This window comes from Rhinolophus sinicus, linkage group LG01 (assembly GCF_036562045.2).
Source record: "Rhinolophus sinicus isolate RSC01 linkage group LG01, ASM3656204v1, whole genome shotgun sequence".
NCBI lineage: Eukaryota > Metazoa > Chordata > Mammalia > Chiroptera > Rhinolophidae > Rhinolophus > Rhinolophus sinicus.
The window spans coordinates 70,074,762-70,096,118 of NC_133751.1; the positions used below are offsets into that span (position 1 = coordinate 70,074,762).

At 41.3% G+C, this 21,357-nt stretch overlaps 1 protein-coding gene across 1 annotated transcript in view; it reads right to left on the reverse strand.

Annotated features, from left to right (window-relative positions):
• PLCXD2 (phosphatidylinositol specific phospholipase C X domain containing 2) overlaps positions 1-13,723 on the reverse strand; it is a 46,528-nt gene extending 32,805 nt beyond the window's left edge. Inside the window, exon 1 of the mRNA XM_019715180.2 lies at positions 13,020-13,723. Coding sequence (XP_019570739.1) covers positions 13,020-13,182 — 163 coding nt within the window. The 5' untranslated portion in view covers positions 13,183-13,723. The remainder of the gene's footprint in view (positions 1-13,019) is intronic.
• Between the last annotated feature and the right edge of the window lie 7,634 nt (positions 13,724-21,357).

Genomic DNA, 21,357 nt, shown 5'->3' on the forward strand with positions numbered 1-21,357 from the left:
AGCCTAAGGATGTGATTTATGGTGTTTGCTTTGAGTCGTGTGGGTATAGGTCCTACGGAGGGGCTGGATACTGAGGGCAGCCATGTGAAGCCTCCGTAAAGACTCTGGACACTAAGGCTCGGTGAGGTTCCCTGATGAGGGTACTTTGTGCCTATTGTTACACATCAATACCAGGAAAGTAGCTCCGTCCACGACTCCAGAAGAGAGGACAACTGGAAGCTCTATGTTTAGAACTTTGCTGGACATTGCCCTATATACCTCTTCACCTGACTGCTTTAGCTCTCTTAAATTGTAACTGAGAGTATAACAGTTTTCAGTCAGCTCTGTCAGTCCTTCTAGCAAATTATCGAAGCTAAAGGTGATCCTGAGGACCCCCAAACTGGCAACTGGCGTCAGAGTGAGGGTGGTCTTGTGGGCTGTGATTCCTCTAACCTTGTACTTGTGAAGTAGGTACTATAATTACCTCCATTTTGCAGATGGTAAAACAAAGGAACAGGAGAGGTTCAATATTTTATTCAAGGTCACATAACTAGTAACTAGGATTTGATATTAGGTATGCTAACACAGAGCTCACACGCTGGAACTACTTCTCTATACTGTCTCCCATGTGAATAAAAATTAAAGATAGATGTGAGATAAAAAATATTAAGAACAGCATAGAAATGAGCATGTATCCTTAAATGCTGAAGATGTTTAAGGCAATTTTTGTAGAAAAACATCTTGTATTATAATTCAGACATTTAATCTCTACGAATATTGCAATAAATTTGGTATGAAAAGATTGTAATTTTGCGTGTTAAAATATTTCTGTGTTGGCCGACCCAGTGGCTCAGGCGGTTAGAGCTCCATGCTCCTAACTCCGAACGCTGCCGGTTCGATTCCCACATGGGCCAGTGGGCTCTCAAATACAAGGTTGCCGTTTCAACTCCTCGAGTCCCGCAAGGGATGGTGGGCAGCACCCCCTGCAACTAAGATTGAACACGGCACCTTGAGCTGAGCTCCCAGATGGCTCAGTTAGTTGGAGCGCATCCTCTCAACCACAAGGTTGCCGGATCGACTCCCGCAAGGGATGGTGGGCTGTGCCCCCTGCAACTAGCAACGGCAACTGGACTTGGAGCTGAGCTGCGCCCTCCACAACTAAGACTGAAAGGACAACAACTTGACATGGGGGAAAAAAAAAGTCCTGTTCCCTGTTCCCCAATAAAGTCCTGTTCCCCTTCCCCAATTAAAAAAAATATATTTCTGTGGCCTGAGCTAAGAACATACTCACTTGCAAAGTTATGTATGAGAAGTGGGCCATATGGTTATTGAACATAGCAAAAGATTTGTTTAGGAAATATCTCTTTCAGTCTTTGGGAACAATCTCACTGTCCCTTGCCTTTCCATTTTAATTACTTGTATGTGACCCAGGTCACAGTCATTCGTCACTGAGTTCACTTGACTCCACCAGGCAGATTTAACTGCTCTTTGCTCTGTGCTTCCGTGGCATTTTGCTCACACTTGATGAAATTAGGACACTAGTAATTATCTCCATATCTGTCACTTATATCTGACTCCGAGTTTTTGAGAGTGGGGTCATATCTAATTCATGCCCATATCGCTACACTTCATTAGTTTCTGGCTGATGACAGGTACTGAATAGATGTAAACAGAATAAATGCAAGCATGGATATTTGAATGAATAGCTGTTTAGACCATTGCCTAGGACCAGTGAGCCTAGGTCTCCTGATTTTTCCCCAAACTTCTACGTATTTGATCCACCCCTCTTCTTTAAATAGGCAGAATTTTCTATGAACCTCTTCATCCCCAGCACCTGTATAGCTCCATTTAGCTCTGTTTGACTTTCTAGCTTGAGTTATCTGGGTCAAAGAAGAAGAAAGTGTCAGAAAACACAGTCAACAGAAATAAACCAGAAAGGATGCCTAAAGCAGCAGCTATAATAAAATATAGCATTCAACAATTTAAAAGGAAAAGTCCCGGAGAGTAGATTATAACTGAAGCCTGTGTAAACTATCTTTTAATAACATTTCCTTGGGGCCTCCCATCTCACACACCTGCAATGGGTCCTTGAGAAAAATGCAGCATTTGTGGAGAATTTGACTCCATACTGACAAGTGCAGAAAGGCTGGCATCTTTAGGATATACAAAATATAGTCAACATGAGGCCAAAGTTCAAGATCAGGGGACCATTTAGTCGTTTCCCAAAGCAAAGAATCACACATTTAAACCTTGCTAACTCAAATGGATAAACTTCACCTATCAGACTTGATTATTTTCCATGGGGCACATGGGAGAGTGCTAATAATAACCATCAAACTGTCAGCAAAATCTGAGGGCCATGTGGCCAATTTAATTTTAATTGGGTGCATACTGAATTCATAAGTATTCACAATGCAACAAAGTAATTGTGTAAGGCAGAACTCTTGGAAGCAGAGCATGTTGACCAAGTTATTTTTCATATCCTGAGAAGTCAAGGGGCATCCCACTGTCTGAGAACAGGCATCAGTCTGGGAATCCAGAGGGCCAGTCCTGGTCTACCCCCAACTGGGTGCATGAGCTAGACAGGTGGAGTAAATCAGGGGTTTTCAGGGAACTTTCAGACCTGGAGTGATGTCAAATGAAGTACAGTAGTACCTCGGTTTTCGAATGTCTTCGTTGATGAACATTTTGGTTTATGAACGCCGTAAACCCGGAAATAAATTTTTCGGTTTTCGAACACGACTCAGAAGTCGAAAATGTCACGCAGCTTCCGCTGAGTGCAAGATCCTGAGGCCTAGCTCTCGGCTGTTTTTGAACGTTTCAGAGCTCGTGGATTACGTTAGAAAACCGAGGTACCACTGTATTTATATGTAAAAACAAATACAAGCAGAGCTTCTCTGGTTAAAGGCCTGTCCTGACAGTGCCTACTCTTGACTTTGATGTGTCCTGGGGAACATTAAGCCTTTCGAGGACTCTGCAGGGCATCATGGGAATTCCATTGCCCTAGATAATCAAATCAGCCCAACCTCCTATGATTTATGTGAGTCACAGGGTTTTCAATTTCATGTATGGGAGGCATTTTAAAGCCCTGTACGTATGGATGGGTATATATTTTCCTTTGAAAGATTTTCTCTTCCTCAAATGTCCAAGAAACCCCAATCCACACCCCAAAATAAGGTACTATATAGGTAATTCATTAATATGAAATTCATCCTCTCTTTTTCCAATTAGCTCCCTGCTCTGAACAGATGGTATCATCCTTGGTAAAGTAACGCCTCACAAAGGGCACTTGGTCATCCCCTGAGGAGACTTCTCAATTCTGAGATAATCATATTTAACAACATTTCAGTTTTTAACACAAAAGAAAGAATAATATGAAGGTTTAGGGGAAAAGAAGAAAATGTTTAGGGTAGGTAGGAGATAAAAGTTATATTAAATGTTCTACTAGAAAATTCTCTTGGATGTCAGTGTGTGAAATAGATGGTATTGATGAGGTGGTGAAGTAACTAAAAGTTTCCATTTCACATGTAGGTTGTGGTATAGCGCACAGAGCTAACCCCACCCCGCCCCAAGCTGCCAATATGGAAGCGGAACGAGTTAAACAAAAAATGATAGAATTCATGCAGAACAAGCAGAACACTAGATGAGCTTGGGAGGGTTGTTTATCTGGGACTAAAAGTTCAGTTTAGATTGCCTGAAAGAAGTAAAATTTTAGTTAAAATCTAACAACAACAACAACAACAAACAAAGACACTAATTTCAAACTCACATATTTTATGTTGGATATAATAGTAGCTGTGGGGTCAGCAAATTGTGAAATGTAAGATTTAGCTCTGAAATCATTTCTATTGGGTGCTATCTATGTCCTTCTCCCAATTCTGAAATGTCCCACTGGCACCTCAAACTCAGCATGCCCCAAACTAAGCATATCTGCTTCCCTCCATGACCCCTAGACATACTCCTTCTCCTGTGTCCCTGTTTCTGGGAATGCCACCACCCTCCTCCCAGTTACCCAAGACAATTAGTCGTGCCTTCCCTTTTACCCTCCAAATAATCATCAAGTCCTGTCGATATTTCTTCCTTTCTATCTCCTGTGTCTGTCCCTTTTCCTTCACCCACTCTGTCACTCTCCAAAGGTCAGCATCACCTTCCACTTGGATGACCTCATCAGCAACCTCAGTGGTTTCCCTGGAGACAGTACTTCCCGATTCCAGTACATTTTGTGGACTGCCACCAGAGTGATTTTTCCAAAACACAAAGCTGACCTTGTCATTCACCTGCTTAACACCCTTCCCATACGTGTTAAGGTAAGCCTAAGTCACTTTGACATGGCTTATTAGACCTTAGTGTCTTGGCACTCTTCTCCTTAAAACCTACCATATACTATGATAAACTATTTTCAGTTTGTCACATGGGCCTTTTTCTTTCGTCAAGGTCTTCACCCATATTGTTTCTTCTCCTAGAATAAATACTCTTACCCTTGTTCTTCTTATCCTGCAGCTAATTCCTATGTATTCCTTCAGACTGCAGTTATTCAACACTTCCTCCAGGAGGCCTCCCTGACCTCCCGAGTTTTGTTAAGATGTCTCTGCTATATGCTTCTTCCAGCAGTAGTCTCTACCTCTCCACACAGCATATTGTGTTATAATTGCTTGATTAAATTTCCATTTCTCCAACTAGAATGTAAGCTCTCTGAGGGCAGTACTGATCATCACTGAATCACCAGTGCCTACGAGAGGGCCTGGCCTATGGAAGATAAATAGAAAGAAATAATGAATTTCTCATATTACCCCTCAATATCCCTAATAACTGATAAGTCATGTTGTTTCTCTTCACCTTTATGCAGTTATTTTAGGGCTTTTATCCATTCCTGAATGAGTCTTTCAATGGCTGCTTTTTGCCTTTGGGATAACGTTTAACATCTAACCTTGGCATGGCACATAAGGCTCATTAACCTACTTTTCCAACCTCATCTCCATTCCTTTCTCTAAATAAAATCTATGCTTTGGTTTCCTCAAGGTCACTCTAATCTCTTGCTCCTTGGTACCTCTGCATTATGACACTCTGCTTTCTACCTGTGACACCTAGATATTTACCACTTGCTCATTCCAAGGGCCCTCCTTCTCCTATGGGAAGCCCAATCTACCAAGCTTCCCTCCTCCTCCCAGTAATGGAATTGGGTATTGGTTTTCTGAATGTTATAGTTGCCTATGCATTCTTCACCATAGTGTTTGAATTTTGGCTTTGTTCGCTTATAAAATCATAACTTCATGAAGAGCAGGGAGAAGAATCTTACTCATCTCCATATTCACCTCGTCTAATGTAGTACTTGGCACGAAGGGCACTCAATAAATATCCTTTGAATAAATGATTTTCCTTTAAATGAATAGATTTAAAAAATATTGACAATGAGAACCATAAGAAGCAAAAGGAATAAGCAAGCACTGCTAATTTTTTTTTTAGCTCATATAATTCTTATGAGCGTCCATATGGGCACCTCCTGCCGGGAACATGACCTAAACTCAAACCCAGGGAAGAGGGAGCCATGCTGTCTTTATCTTTATCTGTTTGGCATTTTTCCCCCATCTGGTTTTAACTATACTTTAAGAATATTGCTTTCAGTATATAAGCCTTCAAATCATACATGTTCATAAAATATTCATCTCAGTCTGACAGTCTAGAAATTGTTCAGTTCTACCATTACTGCAGACTGCCGCTGCATGGTAACACACGTGCACGACAGGCTACAAATGCTTCCGATTTTTTTTCTTTAGTTTGATTCTGTCATGTATGTACAGAGGAAGAAATATTGATAGAATATTCTCTTAGATAATACCTTACAGCCAATAGTTCTAGAACAATTAGAAATTTAAAAAAAACACCTATTATTCTCTTAGAAAATGTCAGCTTCCTGGTAGACAATGAATCTAAGAAAGACTGTGGATGCTTCATAGATCACACAGCTAGACACCTCGCTTAGAGCAGTGTAGGCCTTTGTGGCCAAACCTGTTTTATCTTGGAGCTACTGGAGATCTACTAACGGAATCCTCCCAGCTACTGGGTGATCCTTACAGGTGTTTGGGAATATAATCCAAATTTCTGCAGACATAAGAAAGAGGAAGGAATCCTGCTCAATCAAATTAGTAAATACTCAAACAGACTTCGTCATAGTTCTCCTCCACCTATATTTGGTTCACACACACAAACACACCCACCTATTATGATGTCTATAAATAATCCCGCTTCTGCAGCATGGCGTGAAACGCTAATTAGGCAAAGTTACAGGACAGGATGCTACAGCATGTCACTAACATTACCTCCAGTGTGCCTATAAGTATAAACTCATAGAGGCTAGGGGATTTGTGGAGCCAACCTGTCCCATGGAGTGGGGGTCTGGTCAGATCACATGTCAGAAACCAAAACCTCAGCTTCGGAAGCACATCTGAAACAGAAGCACGTAGGTGAAAGCAGCAGGCTCCTAGGATCTGAAATGTCAGTGGGCATGTTTCACCGCATCTTTATAAAGGGTAAACAATAGCAGTCACTGGAACTTGGGTACTCGTGAGGGTGAGGCTAAGGTCATGGCTCGGTGCATATGCATGGGCATGCATTGGGACATGGGTAGCACATGGGTTTGTGTGTGGGTGCGTGATGCACGTTACAGGGATCATGAAGCTATTTCAATGCCTGGGGAAGGAGTTATAAAATCTGTATAAAGATTTGTTCAAAGGAGAAATTCTGTCATGCTCCTACTCTTGAGACAGTAACCAAATGACTGCGTGAGGAGGGCAAATAATGGGGAAATGAGGACAGCAGGAGAAAAGTTAACGATATGATCCTGTCACAGACAGTTGAATTTTTCCCAAAGGCTTTGGATAGCTAGAGCTGACAAAGTTGCACAGCTGAACTTAGCATGGGGGCACAGAGTAAGTAGCTGAAAAGGATTTTCCGGCTCTCTTGATCAGCTGCCCTCATATTGCATTTAAGACCCCCTTGGTACTCATATCCTGGGCAACCCTCCACGTATCCTTTCCTTAACTCCTGAGGGGATGGCATTCAACCTATCCTGATCTGATCAGAAAACTCAGAGCCACTTGGTTTAATTGGAAGGTCAGCTCCTTAACTCAACTATAAATTACCTCAGGGTATGGACCATATCTTACACCGCTTTTTTGTTGTCCATTCCAGGTGCAGCCTTTTGATAAATGAATGTCATGATTAATGTAAAAAAAGACAGATTATAATAATAACAAATACTATTATTATATAATGCTCATTTTATGAGAAACTCTTCTAAGTGTACTATATGAATTTACTTCATTTTCATATTGACCAAATGATGTAGTTCCATTATTATCTTTGTTTTACAGAGAACACTGGCACACAGAGAGGTTAAGTAACTTGCCCAAGGTCACAGAGTCATGAAGGGCAGGGTTAGCAGTCAAATCCAGACAGTGTGGTTCTGGCATGAATACTTTTAACCAATCCATGATTCTGCTTCTTACAGACATGTGGACTCCGGAATTCCTTGTAGCTTTTGTGTGATTGGGAGTGGGAATGGGAAATCTAGGAAAGTGATGTCTTTTTACAAGAGAAATCTACTAATGGGAACACCAAAGTCATAGACTCTTTTTATTCCTCACCATGACCAAATGAAAAACAACAAAAAACCCTATTCCCACGTAACAGACCATTTTGGTCCCATGTGATTTTTTTTTCTTTTCTTTTTCTTGATTGGGTTAGCCCTGGTAGATTGAGATTGGTCCTTGGTTTTCCAATAGGCTCAAATTCTGTAGGAGAGTGGGTCTGTTCTAGGGCTAACTCATGGCTCATGCTATCCTCAAAGTAAAGCCAACCTAACTTGTGTTCCACAAGGTATTTTACATCCTTTTAAGTCCCTATATCTCTTAGATGCACCAGACCTTAGCCAACTTCCACAAGCAGGATTTGAGTAATGATCCCCTCATCCTACCCAGGGAGTGAATTTGTCTCCCTGTCAAGTGAGTGTGGGACCACAGGAAAACAGCTCTAGAAATCACCAGTGGCCAAAGGCATGGGAAAAAAATAGGATTCCCATGAAAGGGGACTGATGAATCCATCAGCAAGATGAGAACAAAGAAGCATCTGAGATCAGTGAGAGTGTCTGAGCAAGTGTCTGAGACAGGGAGAGGCCAGATCAGTGGAAGGAAGGTGAAGCGAGGGACAAGAAATGAGAGCAGGCTGAGGCTGCAGCAGGACAGGAAATACGAGCAGCTCAAATTTGAGGAGGGAAGAAGGAAGGCAGACAGGATGAAGGGCGAAAGAATTGTTCCTAGGACAACAGTTACAACAGCGTTCTACCTCTGACTCTTCTGACCACTTTACTCTGCCTTAGAATTTTCATTTCTCATGGGGCTCAGTGATGAGTCTTATCGAGAGCTACAGGAATATTATATAAAATAACAAGAAATAGATTGGAAAATGTTCAGATTGCTTCATATGGTTATTTCTACAAGGCGAACCTAACCAATCTATTCAGTTTAACTTTGATCACAATTGAAAATGATGGTGGCTGCAAGCCACTTTCCCAACTTTCTTATTCTCCAGTTCCATGCATTAAATTACTCACTCAAGAGTGACCAATGACCAAGCTGCTAGGAGTTAGGATTATACGAGGAGTTAAGATTATAAAAGGAAATAAGTCATATTTTCTGTGTGCAAGTTGTTCATAGACAATGTGGAAGACAGATACCTAAAATGTAATGATGAGTTGAGAATTGCTATGCTAAAGATATTAACAAAGCATTACTGAGGGGCAGGAGAGGGAGTCCTCTAGCCATTTCCAGAATATACCCCCATCCTTAGCTTAATTAGTTTATTTCGCCTGGCAAGCCCCCTTGCATCCCTGACCTCGAAGCCACATCCCTTGAAATTTTCAACATTCTTCAAATCCCAGGTCAAATGCCATTTTTTCAACAAAGTAGTTCCTCATCTCAAAATCTGGAATTAATCTTTCCATTCTGCATGCTTCGATAACACTTTATTTATGTCTCTATTTACCGTAATTAGTTTTTTTTAAAAAAAATATGTATGGTGAAGGTCTGCATAGAAGTGTCTCTATCACTAGACTGCAAGCTCCTTTGACATGGGCTTGATGCCTAATTCATCTTTGGGTCTCTCACAGGCCTGAGCCTGGAGGCTTCTTAAAATGTACCCAGGGTCTGATCGTTTAGAACAACTAATCTACAGGCCCTGTAAGGAGGCTAAAGTAAGAGGACCCTGTTTCATTCCGGCAACTGAGTCCTTGTTTGCACACCAAAAATAATTTCTTGTTTTGAAGAGGCATAAAAGAAATGGCCTGTAGACGTAAAATAACCCAATCATTCTTCCCATCTCTTTCTACGTTTGGACAAAAAACAGCCAAAAATCCAAAGAACAAACCAACATCCCTCAAATTAATCAAAGAGTTTTTCATTTGGAAAGGACTCTATATTTCATTTAATCCAACATCTTAATTACAAATGAGGAAACAAAGTTCCAAGAGATTCAGATACTTCCTTGACATAACACAGATGGAATCATCGATTTTGAGATCCTTAAGTTTAAGGCTCTTTGTAATAGATTGAATAGTTTACCTTTAATAGAAAGAAGGGGAAAAGCATGGAGAGAGAGAGAGACAGAGAAAGAAATAGCACTAAAATATACAAAGAAAAGGAATTAATTGAAAAGCTGTATACATTATAGAAAAAAAAAATCCTATCAGTCCATTTTTCCATAAAGAATATCATGTTTTCACTAACATCCGTGAAAATGTTTGTAGCGTTTAAAGCTTTAATTTAAAAATCTGACTTTTGCAATTTCCAGATCCTTTACCCTTAGGGTCTCTAATCATTCTATATAGTTGGCAACGAGAATTGTTCTGAGGTTCTTCTCCAAGATATTTCAATATGTTTGGGTGACACTGGTCATTAACAGGTTTACTTACCAGTTGTGGAAGTAAAATAATACATCAAGGCTTTGTGGAGAGGTGCACACTCACACGTGTTCTCTTGCATGATGATCTAGACAAATGCTGCAGACGCACTCAGATCTGACATAGTTTACTCCATCCTGGGTCTGCTATTACTGCCAGAACCCCTGCCTTTCCCCCGCCCTTCCCCATGTCACTGCTGACCCAGCCCCACCCTGACAGATGTGATCCAATCTTACAGCCACCCTAGGTCAGCACATGCCAGCACACACTCATGTGCATACACATGTGCACACGTGTGGACACGGACACACACGGATACACACACACACACACACACACAATAGGTCTAAGCACTAAATTTGAATTTAAAACTTACTAGGTTCCAATTCTAAAGTTCTATTTATAATTCCAATTGTGAACAGGAAAATATATATGTATACATATTACTAATATAATATGTACACACACATATATGTGTGGCTATCTATCCAACTATCTATCTGCCTATCATCTGCTATCTTTTCATAGTGATACATAATCACTCAGATAAAAACCACCTAGTTTAAAAAATTTTTTCATTTGCTGCAGAAGATGGTCTGTGAAAACTGGTTTTTCAATTAGAGACTACCCCCAACCCCAAACACACACCACTGCTCTGCACTTCCCAAGGTCCTCTAAGGGCAGAAGGACAGTGCAGAGGTTTTGAACACAGCTACCATCAAGGCTTAAAGGTTAGTTCTGCTATTTATTATTTGTGTGATCTTGAGAAAATTACTTAACCTCACTGGACACTAATTTCTTTATTTCCAAAATGAGGATACTGATACTTATCTTGAAGGTGTAAGGATTTGAGGTAATGTGTGCCAGTGGGTGCGGTATGGTAGTTTCTGTAAATAATAGCTGTTATGATAAAGGTGATGATGAGAGGGAAGAGGAAGAGAGGAAGGGGTAGGAAGATGGAGGCCTCCACTTCCTGAATGTGTTGTGTTTCTTAGCTTGGCAGACCTTGACTGCTAGCCTTTAGCTGGGGAATATTAAGCTTGAGGTTGAGGAAAGAGAACGAGTGGTGGGGCAGGGGGATAGGAGCGGTGGCTAGCACTTACTATGTGATTGTCCTGCCTTGAGCTTATATATACATACACTCATGTCCCTTCCACTGCTGGGAAAAGGGTATTCACAGTAGTGAATTCATCATCTTTTGAGAAGTCAAGGCCCCCCCTTTTTTTCTCCTCAGAAGTACCCGGTTTTTCCGAAAATAAGACCTGGTCTTATATTGTATTATATAAGACCCAGTCCTATATTACAGTAAAATAAGACTGGGTCTCATATTAATTTTTGCTCCAAAAAACGCATTAGAACTGATTGTCCAGCTAGGTCTTATTTTCGGGAAAACACGGTACCAGACTTCACAAAGCAGGGTGAACAAATTCCTGTGTCCTCCATGGTGGCTAATCATAGAATTTCCGGTTACAGCAGCAGGCCCTGGCTGTTTGCAAGCCCTGGCAATTGTAGTCACTGTGAGATACCCTACAGACTGCAGAACAAATGCCCAGCTCCTTTCCCTTTCACGGAGTCAGAGTGCACTGTCAAGCCATGGGCGGAGCTGTGCTATGGTTTGAACCTTCCAAAGCACAACAGGAAGGAGGAAGCCCCAACCTACCCTAGATGTGCCCTGATAGAGCCATTTAGGGCCTGCCTAAGATGCCTTTCTGTTTGCAAACACACAGTACCTGCCGTACCACTTGAGAAAACAATTCATCAGAAAGCCTGATGACAAATGACTAATGTTAAAAGAGGCACGTGCATCATTCCAGTGATGATTCTACAGGCGTCAATTAAACATGGAGAAGACCTGTTCTGAAGCATGACCACCTGGCATTTCCCAAGGAGCTGGTCAATGGCTGATAAAGCACAAGTGATCATAACTATAAAGAGATTTAGCAGCCCTCTCCTTCCTCAAAAGCAACAAGAGCCCATGAAGACAATGAACTTGGAAGACCTCCAAAAGTAGAGGCGAATAAGGAAAAGGCTGCATCTGAAGCTAGCAGTGCTCTTCCTTATGCATTGATAGGAAAGATCTGGGGTTGCAAGAGGTCATCTTTTAGCCACCAAAAAGACAGACTGTCCCCAGGAATGCTCGGGAGTTTGGCTGGTAGGCTAGAGGTGAAATCAATTGTTATGTCTCCAGGTGAGAGAAAGGATTGGCAGGAGTCCATCCCCTGCTCCTAGGAATGCTTTCCAAGTACCAGCATCTAGGACTTGGCCCAGCGCACTAGGCCAAGATCATTGTGGTCCAAATGTTCTGCCCTAGAAACAATGCTTTCACTAGCTTTTGAGTGGAAGAAAGAGGACTCATTTAACAAACCTAATGAGAGTGATGTCAAGGTATAAAACCCCCAGGAGAGTGACAGCAGCTGGAGCAGAAGTGCTTTTCAAGGCTGTGGTTCTACATCAGTCAGGCAGACACCAGTATATATATACATAGACAAAGTTTCAAACACCACCACCTCATCACACCTAATGACTACCTGTGACAAGCGCTTGCGTCCTAGATTTCTGACTTTTCCAACAACAAAAATACTCAGTCCTGGTTCTGAACCTATTCTTTAATACTAATCTGTTTTTCATTTCTTTCTCCAATATGCAAGGTCAGATAAGTGAGAAAAGAAACACTTTTCAGTTTTAATTTTGACCCAGATCTAAAATTGTTAATGACTTTTTATCCATTACCCTTGATCTCTCCTTTTTTTCTGCAAACAATTCAAGTAAATGCACCCTTCACATACCCTGGCCCCAACATTAAGAGGGTAATATTCTTAGAATAAGGCTATTAAGTAAAAACAAAACAAAAAGACACAAACAGAAAACATGCTTCCATTCTCCTGAGTCCCTTTTGCCCAGGATGCAGTGTGCTTAAACCTATTTACAGCAGCTGTTTCAGGGTTAAGTTTTTGGTGTGGAAATAAATAGAGGTTTAGTTAAGGTCACTGACAATTGCTTTCTCAGCACAATAGAAAATCAACCCAACCCATTAACAACACTAAAATGGCAGAAGCAAACACAGTGGGAACAAGTAGGAAAAGAATACCTGGGATTGCCAGATGGGAAAGGGGGACGTTGTGGAGGTGAGGGGGCAGCGAGGCCATCCAGTCGGCATTGCAGGCCTCCGATGATGTCTTTGTCCCGCTGGGGTTGGGGGAGCAGATGGTCCCCATCCTGAGTTTCCTCCTTACCTTCCTAACTGCTAGCATCCCTCTCTATCAGTCAACAAACTGCCCAGGCTCAGTCGAGTGCCACTCACTCAGTGATCATCATTGCCAGGGCTCTCTAGACATTTCAGGGCCACGTTTGTCACGCCAGTCTTTCCAAAAGGCCTTTCTGCCTGGGAAACGGGGCAAGTAGGTGGTTCCCTACCTCACCGGCACCCGCAGTCCCCACCCTCTCCGGCACTGCCGCTGTTAATCTGCTCAGCCCGGGCTCCGTTAAACTCCTTACGTTCCCCTGTGGAACTCAGGAAAGGTAGGCCCCTAGAGATAAATCTTACAGAAACTGAACGTCCAAAGGGCAGCCACGCCCAGAGCCACTCACAGGACAGGTGCCCACACAGCATATAGACAAGGCGGTGGGGCTATACACACGTGAGCGCCCGAATGCAGCATCATCAGCCTGAGTTAGGCTTCTATGTATGTCACTGGGCTGGCACATAAGCTGGGCCTGCCTGCTATCCCTCCTCCGGCTTCTCGGTACACACTCCCCTGACCTGTGCTTCCTGAAGGCGCCCAGAAGTGTAACCGGCGGCACCCGGACTCTTAGCAGCCCCGCCCCGCACTGCGGGGCAGATTTGCCGGGCTAGGCGGCTCGTGATTGGCCGCCGACGGAGCGTGCTCCGATTGGCCCGCGCCCTCCCGGGCCGCTCCTCCGAGTGGCTCCCACCCCTCCGATGCCCCAGTCTCCTCCCTCCATTACTCCAGCCTTCCAGTAGGCAGACAGACGCCCTGCAGGGACTGCAGGCAGGGAAACTTGCAGGCTGGGATCGGTCGGACCTCAGACAGGTCCTTTCCTTGGGCCTTCCACGCAGCCGGCACTCAGATGTTAAACGCGATCATAAATGTTTCGTTCCTTCTTTTTTTTTCCCTTCAAAACTCGCGCACGTGTGCACACACACACACACTCAATGACAGTCACACAGAAGCTATTACATTTTCAATAAACCATAGTGGCAGCAGAAAAATGAGAAGAGGCTGAGAAAGGTCTCATTCGCATGACAACATCAAGGAATGGTTTGTGTTTCAACCGTCACATAATTAAGATTCACATACACACCACTTATTCCCATTTTACAGAGGAAGAAATAATGAGACTTTACATTCTATTGCCCTGTTATTTGAACCCTTCTTCCAAATTCTTTGTCCCATTTGCTTTTCACAGTATCCCTTTAATGGGGAGGAGGGCAGGGAGGGTTGCTGGTATGATCCCCTTTTCACAGATGAAATGGAAGTTTGGGGACATTCCGGGAGAAGTTAATGGTGGTGGCACTATTTGGAAATCCTACTTTGGAATGAGGCATGTCGGCACACAAACCCATTTCTCTGCTTTCTGCAATGTTCTTTCCTTCATATGGTACTTTTTCATGGTGGCAAACTATAGGGTCTCTAATGATATGAGAACTTTGCATACTGATAATCATAGGAACATCTTGGCAAACCGGCAGATCAAGAAAAACACCGTGGCCTTGATGGTGGGGCCCTGGAGGGCTTCAGTCCAGGCTGCTCCTCAGTGACTCAGGAGGGGCTTGTGAGAAAAGGGAACAGCAGCCTTTGTTAAGAGAAGGCTGAAGGCTCATATAGAGATCTGTAGGTCAGCCAACATGTAATCACCAAGTGGCCCCACGTTATCTCCAAGGTAACTCCACAGCACCAGGCCTGCACCCCAGCCACCTTTCAATTCTCATGACGACTGCTACATATTGCTCCCTTTTGACATCTTATTAAAATTTCCTCTTCCAGGCTATTCTTAACATTCATGTAAGCCTGCTTTTCAGCCTTTTGAGCTGCAATAATATTACCAAAAGTTTTTTTCCTTTTTTTTCTTTTCTGGAGGGGTATCCCTTGGCTAATAAAAAGCACACAGTATTCATCATGTATCTTCTGATGCTTGAAGAGCATCACAGGGTCTCGAGAACATGTCACCTAGCTGTTTAAGTCAACAAAAATTTTTTCCCCTTGAAAAATCACTCTGAAGGAATAGCCCAAGATTTACTTCTGAAATATCACCTTTCTGGCCTTCCCCTGAACTTAAAAACAAACAAACAAAAAACTTTATGGAAGCTGCCTAAGGCAAATATAATGTTTTCTTTAAGTTCTACTGTGGAATGTTAATTTCAATGCCTTTTCTTTTCCTTATTTTTTTCAGCTCTTAATGGAAGGAGTGAGCAAAATAAAAAAAGAAGTGTTAAACTTAGACTCAGTGTTAAACTTAGACTTAGAAGATATCACTGTGTGAGAACTTGAAAACAAGAGAAGTGGAGCTATTTCAGAATGAGATGTTTTGTACCTCTGGCAGCTTTTTCAACCAAAGCTACTTCATTTACCTTAGAAAATGGTTCAAAAGAAGATAATACTCTCTCCATATATTCTTGAGTCAGTCCTGGAAGAAATCTTGCAGATTGAAACAGCATTTAGTACAGTAGTTGGCATATAGCTGGTGCTCAATAAATATTTGTTAGAATGAAGGAGATGCTTGGTAAACATGCTTTGCTGTGTTCTAGGTAGTACCTTAGGGCAGTGCTTTTCAAATTGAAAGTACAAATCAATAATATTCTGATGGAGTTTGTCTGAGATGGGCATGAGATTCTGCATTTCTAACAAGCTTCTAGCCTTGCTAGATGATGCTGCTGCTGGTTCAGACCACACTTTGAGTAGCAAGGCCTTAGAAAACAGGCTCATGTTTGATAAATGGAAATATGTATTGCATTTTCTCTCTCTTTTCCAAGGTTTTATAATATTTTGTATTACCTTTTTAAATTAAAAAGGTTGCATTAAAAATCCTAACTAAGAATCTCTAAATGTTAGAGAATAATTTTGCTGTCATAAAATGTACTAGAAACTAAATTATCAGTGGGTTTTTTATACTATGCCACAGATGGTTAGGGAAAAATAAGTTTAAAATAAAATTAGTATTTAGAATTTAGATAGTTACTATTTTCTTATATACTGTATTATGAAATTTATCAAAGACAGAGGATTTTAAATTGATAAGAGGACTGAAATTTTAAAGCAAATCAATTTTCATTAATAATTATAATGAAATGGTGTGCTTATTATTTACAAATCATTCTGATAGGTTCTAGGAATGGAAGAAAAGTTAAATAAAAGTTGATATCTGATGAACCTCAGATAATATGTAATCCAGAAGACAAAAAGAGTCAATTATGTGAATTACAAATTGTAATGTGAGGCTGAATGAAGGGATAATAGAGGTACATGTGGAGGAGAATGAAGACATATTGATGGGAGAAGGGCCAAGAGATGCATTATTAGAGGAGGTGGCATTCAAGCCAGGTCTGGAATTCTGACAAGTGAAAAATGGGTGCAGGGTTCTGGAGTGGGGAAGGGACATGTAACTGAGAAAGCATAAGCAAAGCTATGACAATGAATGAGAGATGTGCAAAACAAAAAATACACTAGAGTGGCAGCACATAGAGTAAGTAGGAAATACTACTCATGACTCTCACTGAACCTTCACAAGAACCCAGTGCATTGGGTACTAGTCCTATCCATGTTTTACAGGGACACTGAAGTTTAGAGTCTATATAACTCTGCTCAAAATTTTATAGCTAGTTAGTGGCAGAGCTGTGACTACAGTGTCTTTATCTCTGTGCCAGTGGCTTCCCATTATACATTACCTACTATTATTATTGTAAGCCTGGTAAGGCTTTTTATGACTGTAGTATATAAAAAGAGTTTGGACATTTTTTTCCTTGTAGACAAAAGGGGCCATTGTAAAATGATTCACATTGTACATTGAGAAGATACAGCTGACGTACTGAGGAATGGCAAGAGACATACAGTCTTTCAGATAAATCACTGAAATCAGTTATCTAAGCAACAGAAAAGTGAGAAAGCATGCGGAAGTCCTGACATACAGAGACTAAATTCATGGCCGTTCTTAACTGGTGCATGCCTTCCCATCTCCACTTCTTGTCTCCAAGAACCTATAAATCTAGGGGCCTGAGTGCACAGTCTGAGTGGACAGTGAAATTATTTCTTTATCACTTGAAAGTCTTGTCAAATCGTTCATCCATTTTTGTTATATACAACCAAACCTGTTTCTATCACTACATCCACAGGTTTTGTTTTATAATTTTGAAATATAATGTCTAGGATGGCGTATTTTCTTTGGGATCATGTCATAAATGAATAGTAAGGGTACCAGAGTAAGCATCTAAACAACCTGTTATTTGGGCATGTCTGGTTAGCAGGGCGGGGCAGCCTGGATTTCACTTGATTGAAGGCAACCTAAGAGCCTCAGAAGAAACATATCGACCTAATGATACTGCGACTGGGGCTGTCTCTAGCTCCCTCATCTACGACCCTGTGCTGCCTTACCTCCGGTCTGTGTGCTGGATGGGAAAGGAACGGGCCTCAAGGAGGATCAGAATCCAGGCACATGTTTGGCCCAGGGACATTGCCTAGAGGTGAGTAAGGTTATATGAGTCTTGGAATTCCACAGTGATGTCTCATTCACAAATTTTTTCCTGGCTGGATGGTGTGGGGAGATTGAGGGACTGAAATGAGAACCCAGGTAAATGAAAGATGGGATGGGTACAAGGCTGCTTTGTTTCATGCCTCATATCAGTAGAGTTTATTTATCCCTAGTCATCCCCAATCTCCTTTCTGCAATTCAAGTAAAACAAACAAACACCTGTGATTAGGATCAGAATAGAATAAAGAAATATCACCAACGTGGGTGGTGCCGGGGATGTGATGACAGGAGCAGCAATTACCTACAGGAAATGACATCATTGCAGCAACTCAGGACGTACAGGAGCCTCCAAGGAAAGGGAAGTAAGGAAGCACACTGACTCATGAACACATATGATACACCTCAGACATTTCTGATATTGAAGACAGAGTCAGGAGCTGGGGATCCAGTTATTATGTTGATTAGGGCTAGAGCCAGAGAACATGTTATTGTGACCTATTCCCTGATTATACCCAGGTGAAGTATCTTGGAGAAACTGAGTAAGAGAGCAGCAGCAACATAAGCAGGAAGTCATCATATGTGGCATCAGTTCATGCCCACTCAGTCTTTCCAGCCCACAATGAGACAAGATTGGGATTCTGTAATGAGACAAGATGTGAACGGCAGCAGTAACTGGCCATAAGACTATTTCTCCAACCTTCGAAAGCTTGATGTTCAAGAAGATCCTGAGAAACTCTCTGCCATTTATATCTATCGAACATCAAGTTTTTCTGGTTTATTTCAAAAAAATTTTCTAACAACAGCATAGTGTTACTATAATACTTTTGAGAGGAGTTAGTAACAAATGACTGTAAACTTAGTTTAATATCCATTTACTGTCATGTGCCACTGAACCACAGGGATAGGTTCTGAGAAATGCATCATTAGGCAATTTTGTCATTGTGTGAACATCACAGAGTGCACTTACACAAACCTAGATGGTATAGCTTACTACACACCTAGGCTGTATGGTACGGCCTATTGCTCTCAGGCTAGAAGCCTATACAGCATGTTACTGTACTGAATAGTCTAGGCAATTGTAAGACAATGGTAAGTATTTGTATATCTGAACAGAGCAAACGTACAGAAAAAAAAAAGATTTTTAAAAAATGGTCCACAAAATAGTGCACTTACTATGAATGGCGCCTCCAGGCCTGGATGTTACTCATAGTGAGTCAGTGAGTAAGTGACGAGGGAATATGAAGGTCTAGGACATTACTGAACACTACTGTACATGTGATAAACACTTTACATTTAGGCTACACCAAAGTTATAAAACACAAGATTGAATCAAGCACAAGAGAAAATGATGCAATCAAGACAGAATAAACAAGGCTGCTGCTGGCATAACATGGCTTACTGTGTCACAGCAAACATTGTTTTTTAAAGAGTACCTTCTGAAATAATGATAAAAACTGTAGTATAGTGAATACATAAGTCAATGACATAGTCATTTAGCATCATTATTAGGTATTATGTACTGTACATAAGTGTATGTGCTATACTTTTATACAACGGGCAGCACAGCAGGTTTGTTTATAGCAGCATCACCACAAACACGTGAGTTATATGTGGCACTAGGACGTTATGATTGCTATGATGTCACTAAGTCATAGGAATTTTTCACCTCCATTATAATCTTATGGGACCACCTTCCCCTTGTATGTGAGACCCATCATCGACTCCAATGTCGTTATGCAACACATGACTGTATTCCTTTTACTACACAACATTCCTGCACCCTCTTCCACTCTCCCTGTCCACCCCACCCCATTCCCAAATTAAGTAACTGAGAGAAAAGAAAAGCTCTGAGGATTTTATTTTCCAGGCAGTTAGCTAGTTAGTTGCAAGGTGCCTTATTTAATATGTTATAGAGCCACCTTCTGGTACGAAGGGCATACTTCACGCACGCAGTAAATTTCCTTTCAGTTTCAATTACCCTAAAAATATCTTCATGTCACCAGCATCAGTAGGAACAACTGGGAGCTTATACAAAAATACAGACTCCTGGGTCAGAGGCTAACCCTACTGAATCAAAACTTCTGGGGGTGAGGTGACTCCTTCCATTTAAATAGGTGCCCTGGAGGATTTTTATATCCCAAATGGATTAGACCAAGACTTTAAAATACCAAACAATTTCTCTTTAAAAAATAAGTTAGAATAGATAGAATGGCAGAGTAAGCAATTTTTATCTGTGTTGTGTATAAATTTAAGTAGTCAGAGAAGAATATTTTGGCTTAACTGGCAGGAAAACCAACTGTTCTCCCTAGTTATCCCACCCCAAGTTTCCTGGAATTATGAGAATGACATCAGCTATTAGGGGAACATAATGTATATTAGTAATCACTTGACCTTCAGTCACAATTAGAATAACCTCTGTACAGTTTTTATTCAAATTTAATCTTGAAAAGGAATGCATTCTTTTTAATGACCTGATATTGCATTTTGGGCTGCTCATATCAGTTGGAAGTAGCACAATGCCACATCATCTATGGAGTTAACATAAGGGTAATCGAGAGCAGCTTTATCATTCTCTCCCAAGTTTATTATTAAAATTGCAAGTGTGTGTAAACAACTTTAGCTAAGAAAGAGAATTGCTTTTAAAAAAACAAATAAAATTCAATGTAAATAAAAATAATGAATTGTTAGTGTTTTTCCTTTATCAACTCGCTAGGAATGTTAGGTTATAGTCAAAAGCCCTTAGCATGTTTTTTGGCCTTTTGATGATATAGTTTCAAAGGATTCTGATCTGCTTAAGTCTCTGCAGCCAACCCATCAGGTCAGCCATATGTCTTGCTCCACTCTTCCCAAACTGCTCAAATTGGTCACAGAGGAGGTCGTAGTCTGTCTTAACAATTACCTATGCCCACAGCTTCTGCTTCCTTTTAGTAGCAGAAGTAAAAGAGAAAGTAAAGTTTATCCCATATATCATTCTGTTCAGCCAGCTATAAAGAATGTTCTAGAAGTCAGAGTTAGGCAGTATAACGAAGTAGGGGAAGAAATATATCCTCGTGACATCCAAGCCAAGTTTCGCAATAATAAGACAGTAACGTACAGAGAGGACTGAAGCATTTGATGGAACATTGAACTACATAGATGGGCTTTGGGGTCTCTCCAAACATATGCCGGTTCTCCCCCCCATTCAGCCATAGAACTGTATCTTTACACAGTTAAGCCTTGACTTCCTTTTTTCTTTATTACCTTTCCGTAGGCAAATCTTCGACTTCTTTTGCTGGAACTGGGACTACTAGAACATTGTATGTATAAATATGTACCTGATATTCTAAAATCATACTGCTACCAGCAAAAGGTTGAGATTGTGGTTTGGGAGTAGTTTTTAATAAGGCTTTTACATTGGTCACACAATCTAGCCTCTGGGACAGCTCAGCTTTTACTCTATCCCTTGCCCCATTTCAGCACCCTGGATGAAATGCTCTGATCTCAGGACACCAGCCTCTGAAAACACTTAGTAAAGTTCTCAGAGTGAGGAGTATGAATAGTCTGCATGGAAGTCACCTTTTTTGTGCTTTCAACACCTTCACGGTAGTAGGACTGGTATATATGCAGTGCTAGGGCAGAACTTCTCAATTCTTCCACCTGAGATGCCCTAATGATGGAGAAGAATAAATGCACACTCCCTAGAGCCCCCTGTGGCAAGCACTGATCATGGCATTTCTTTCAAA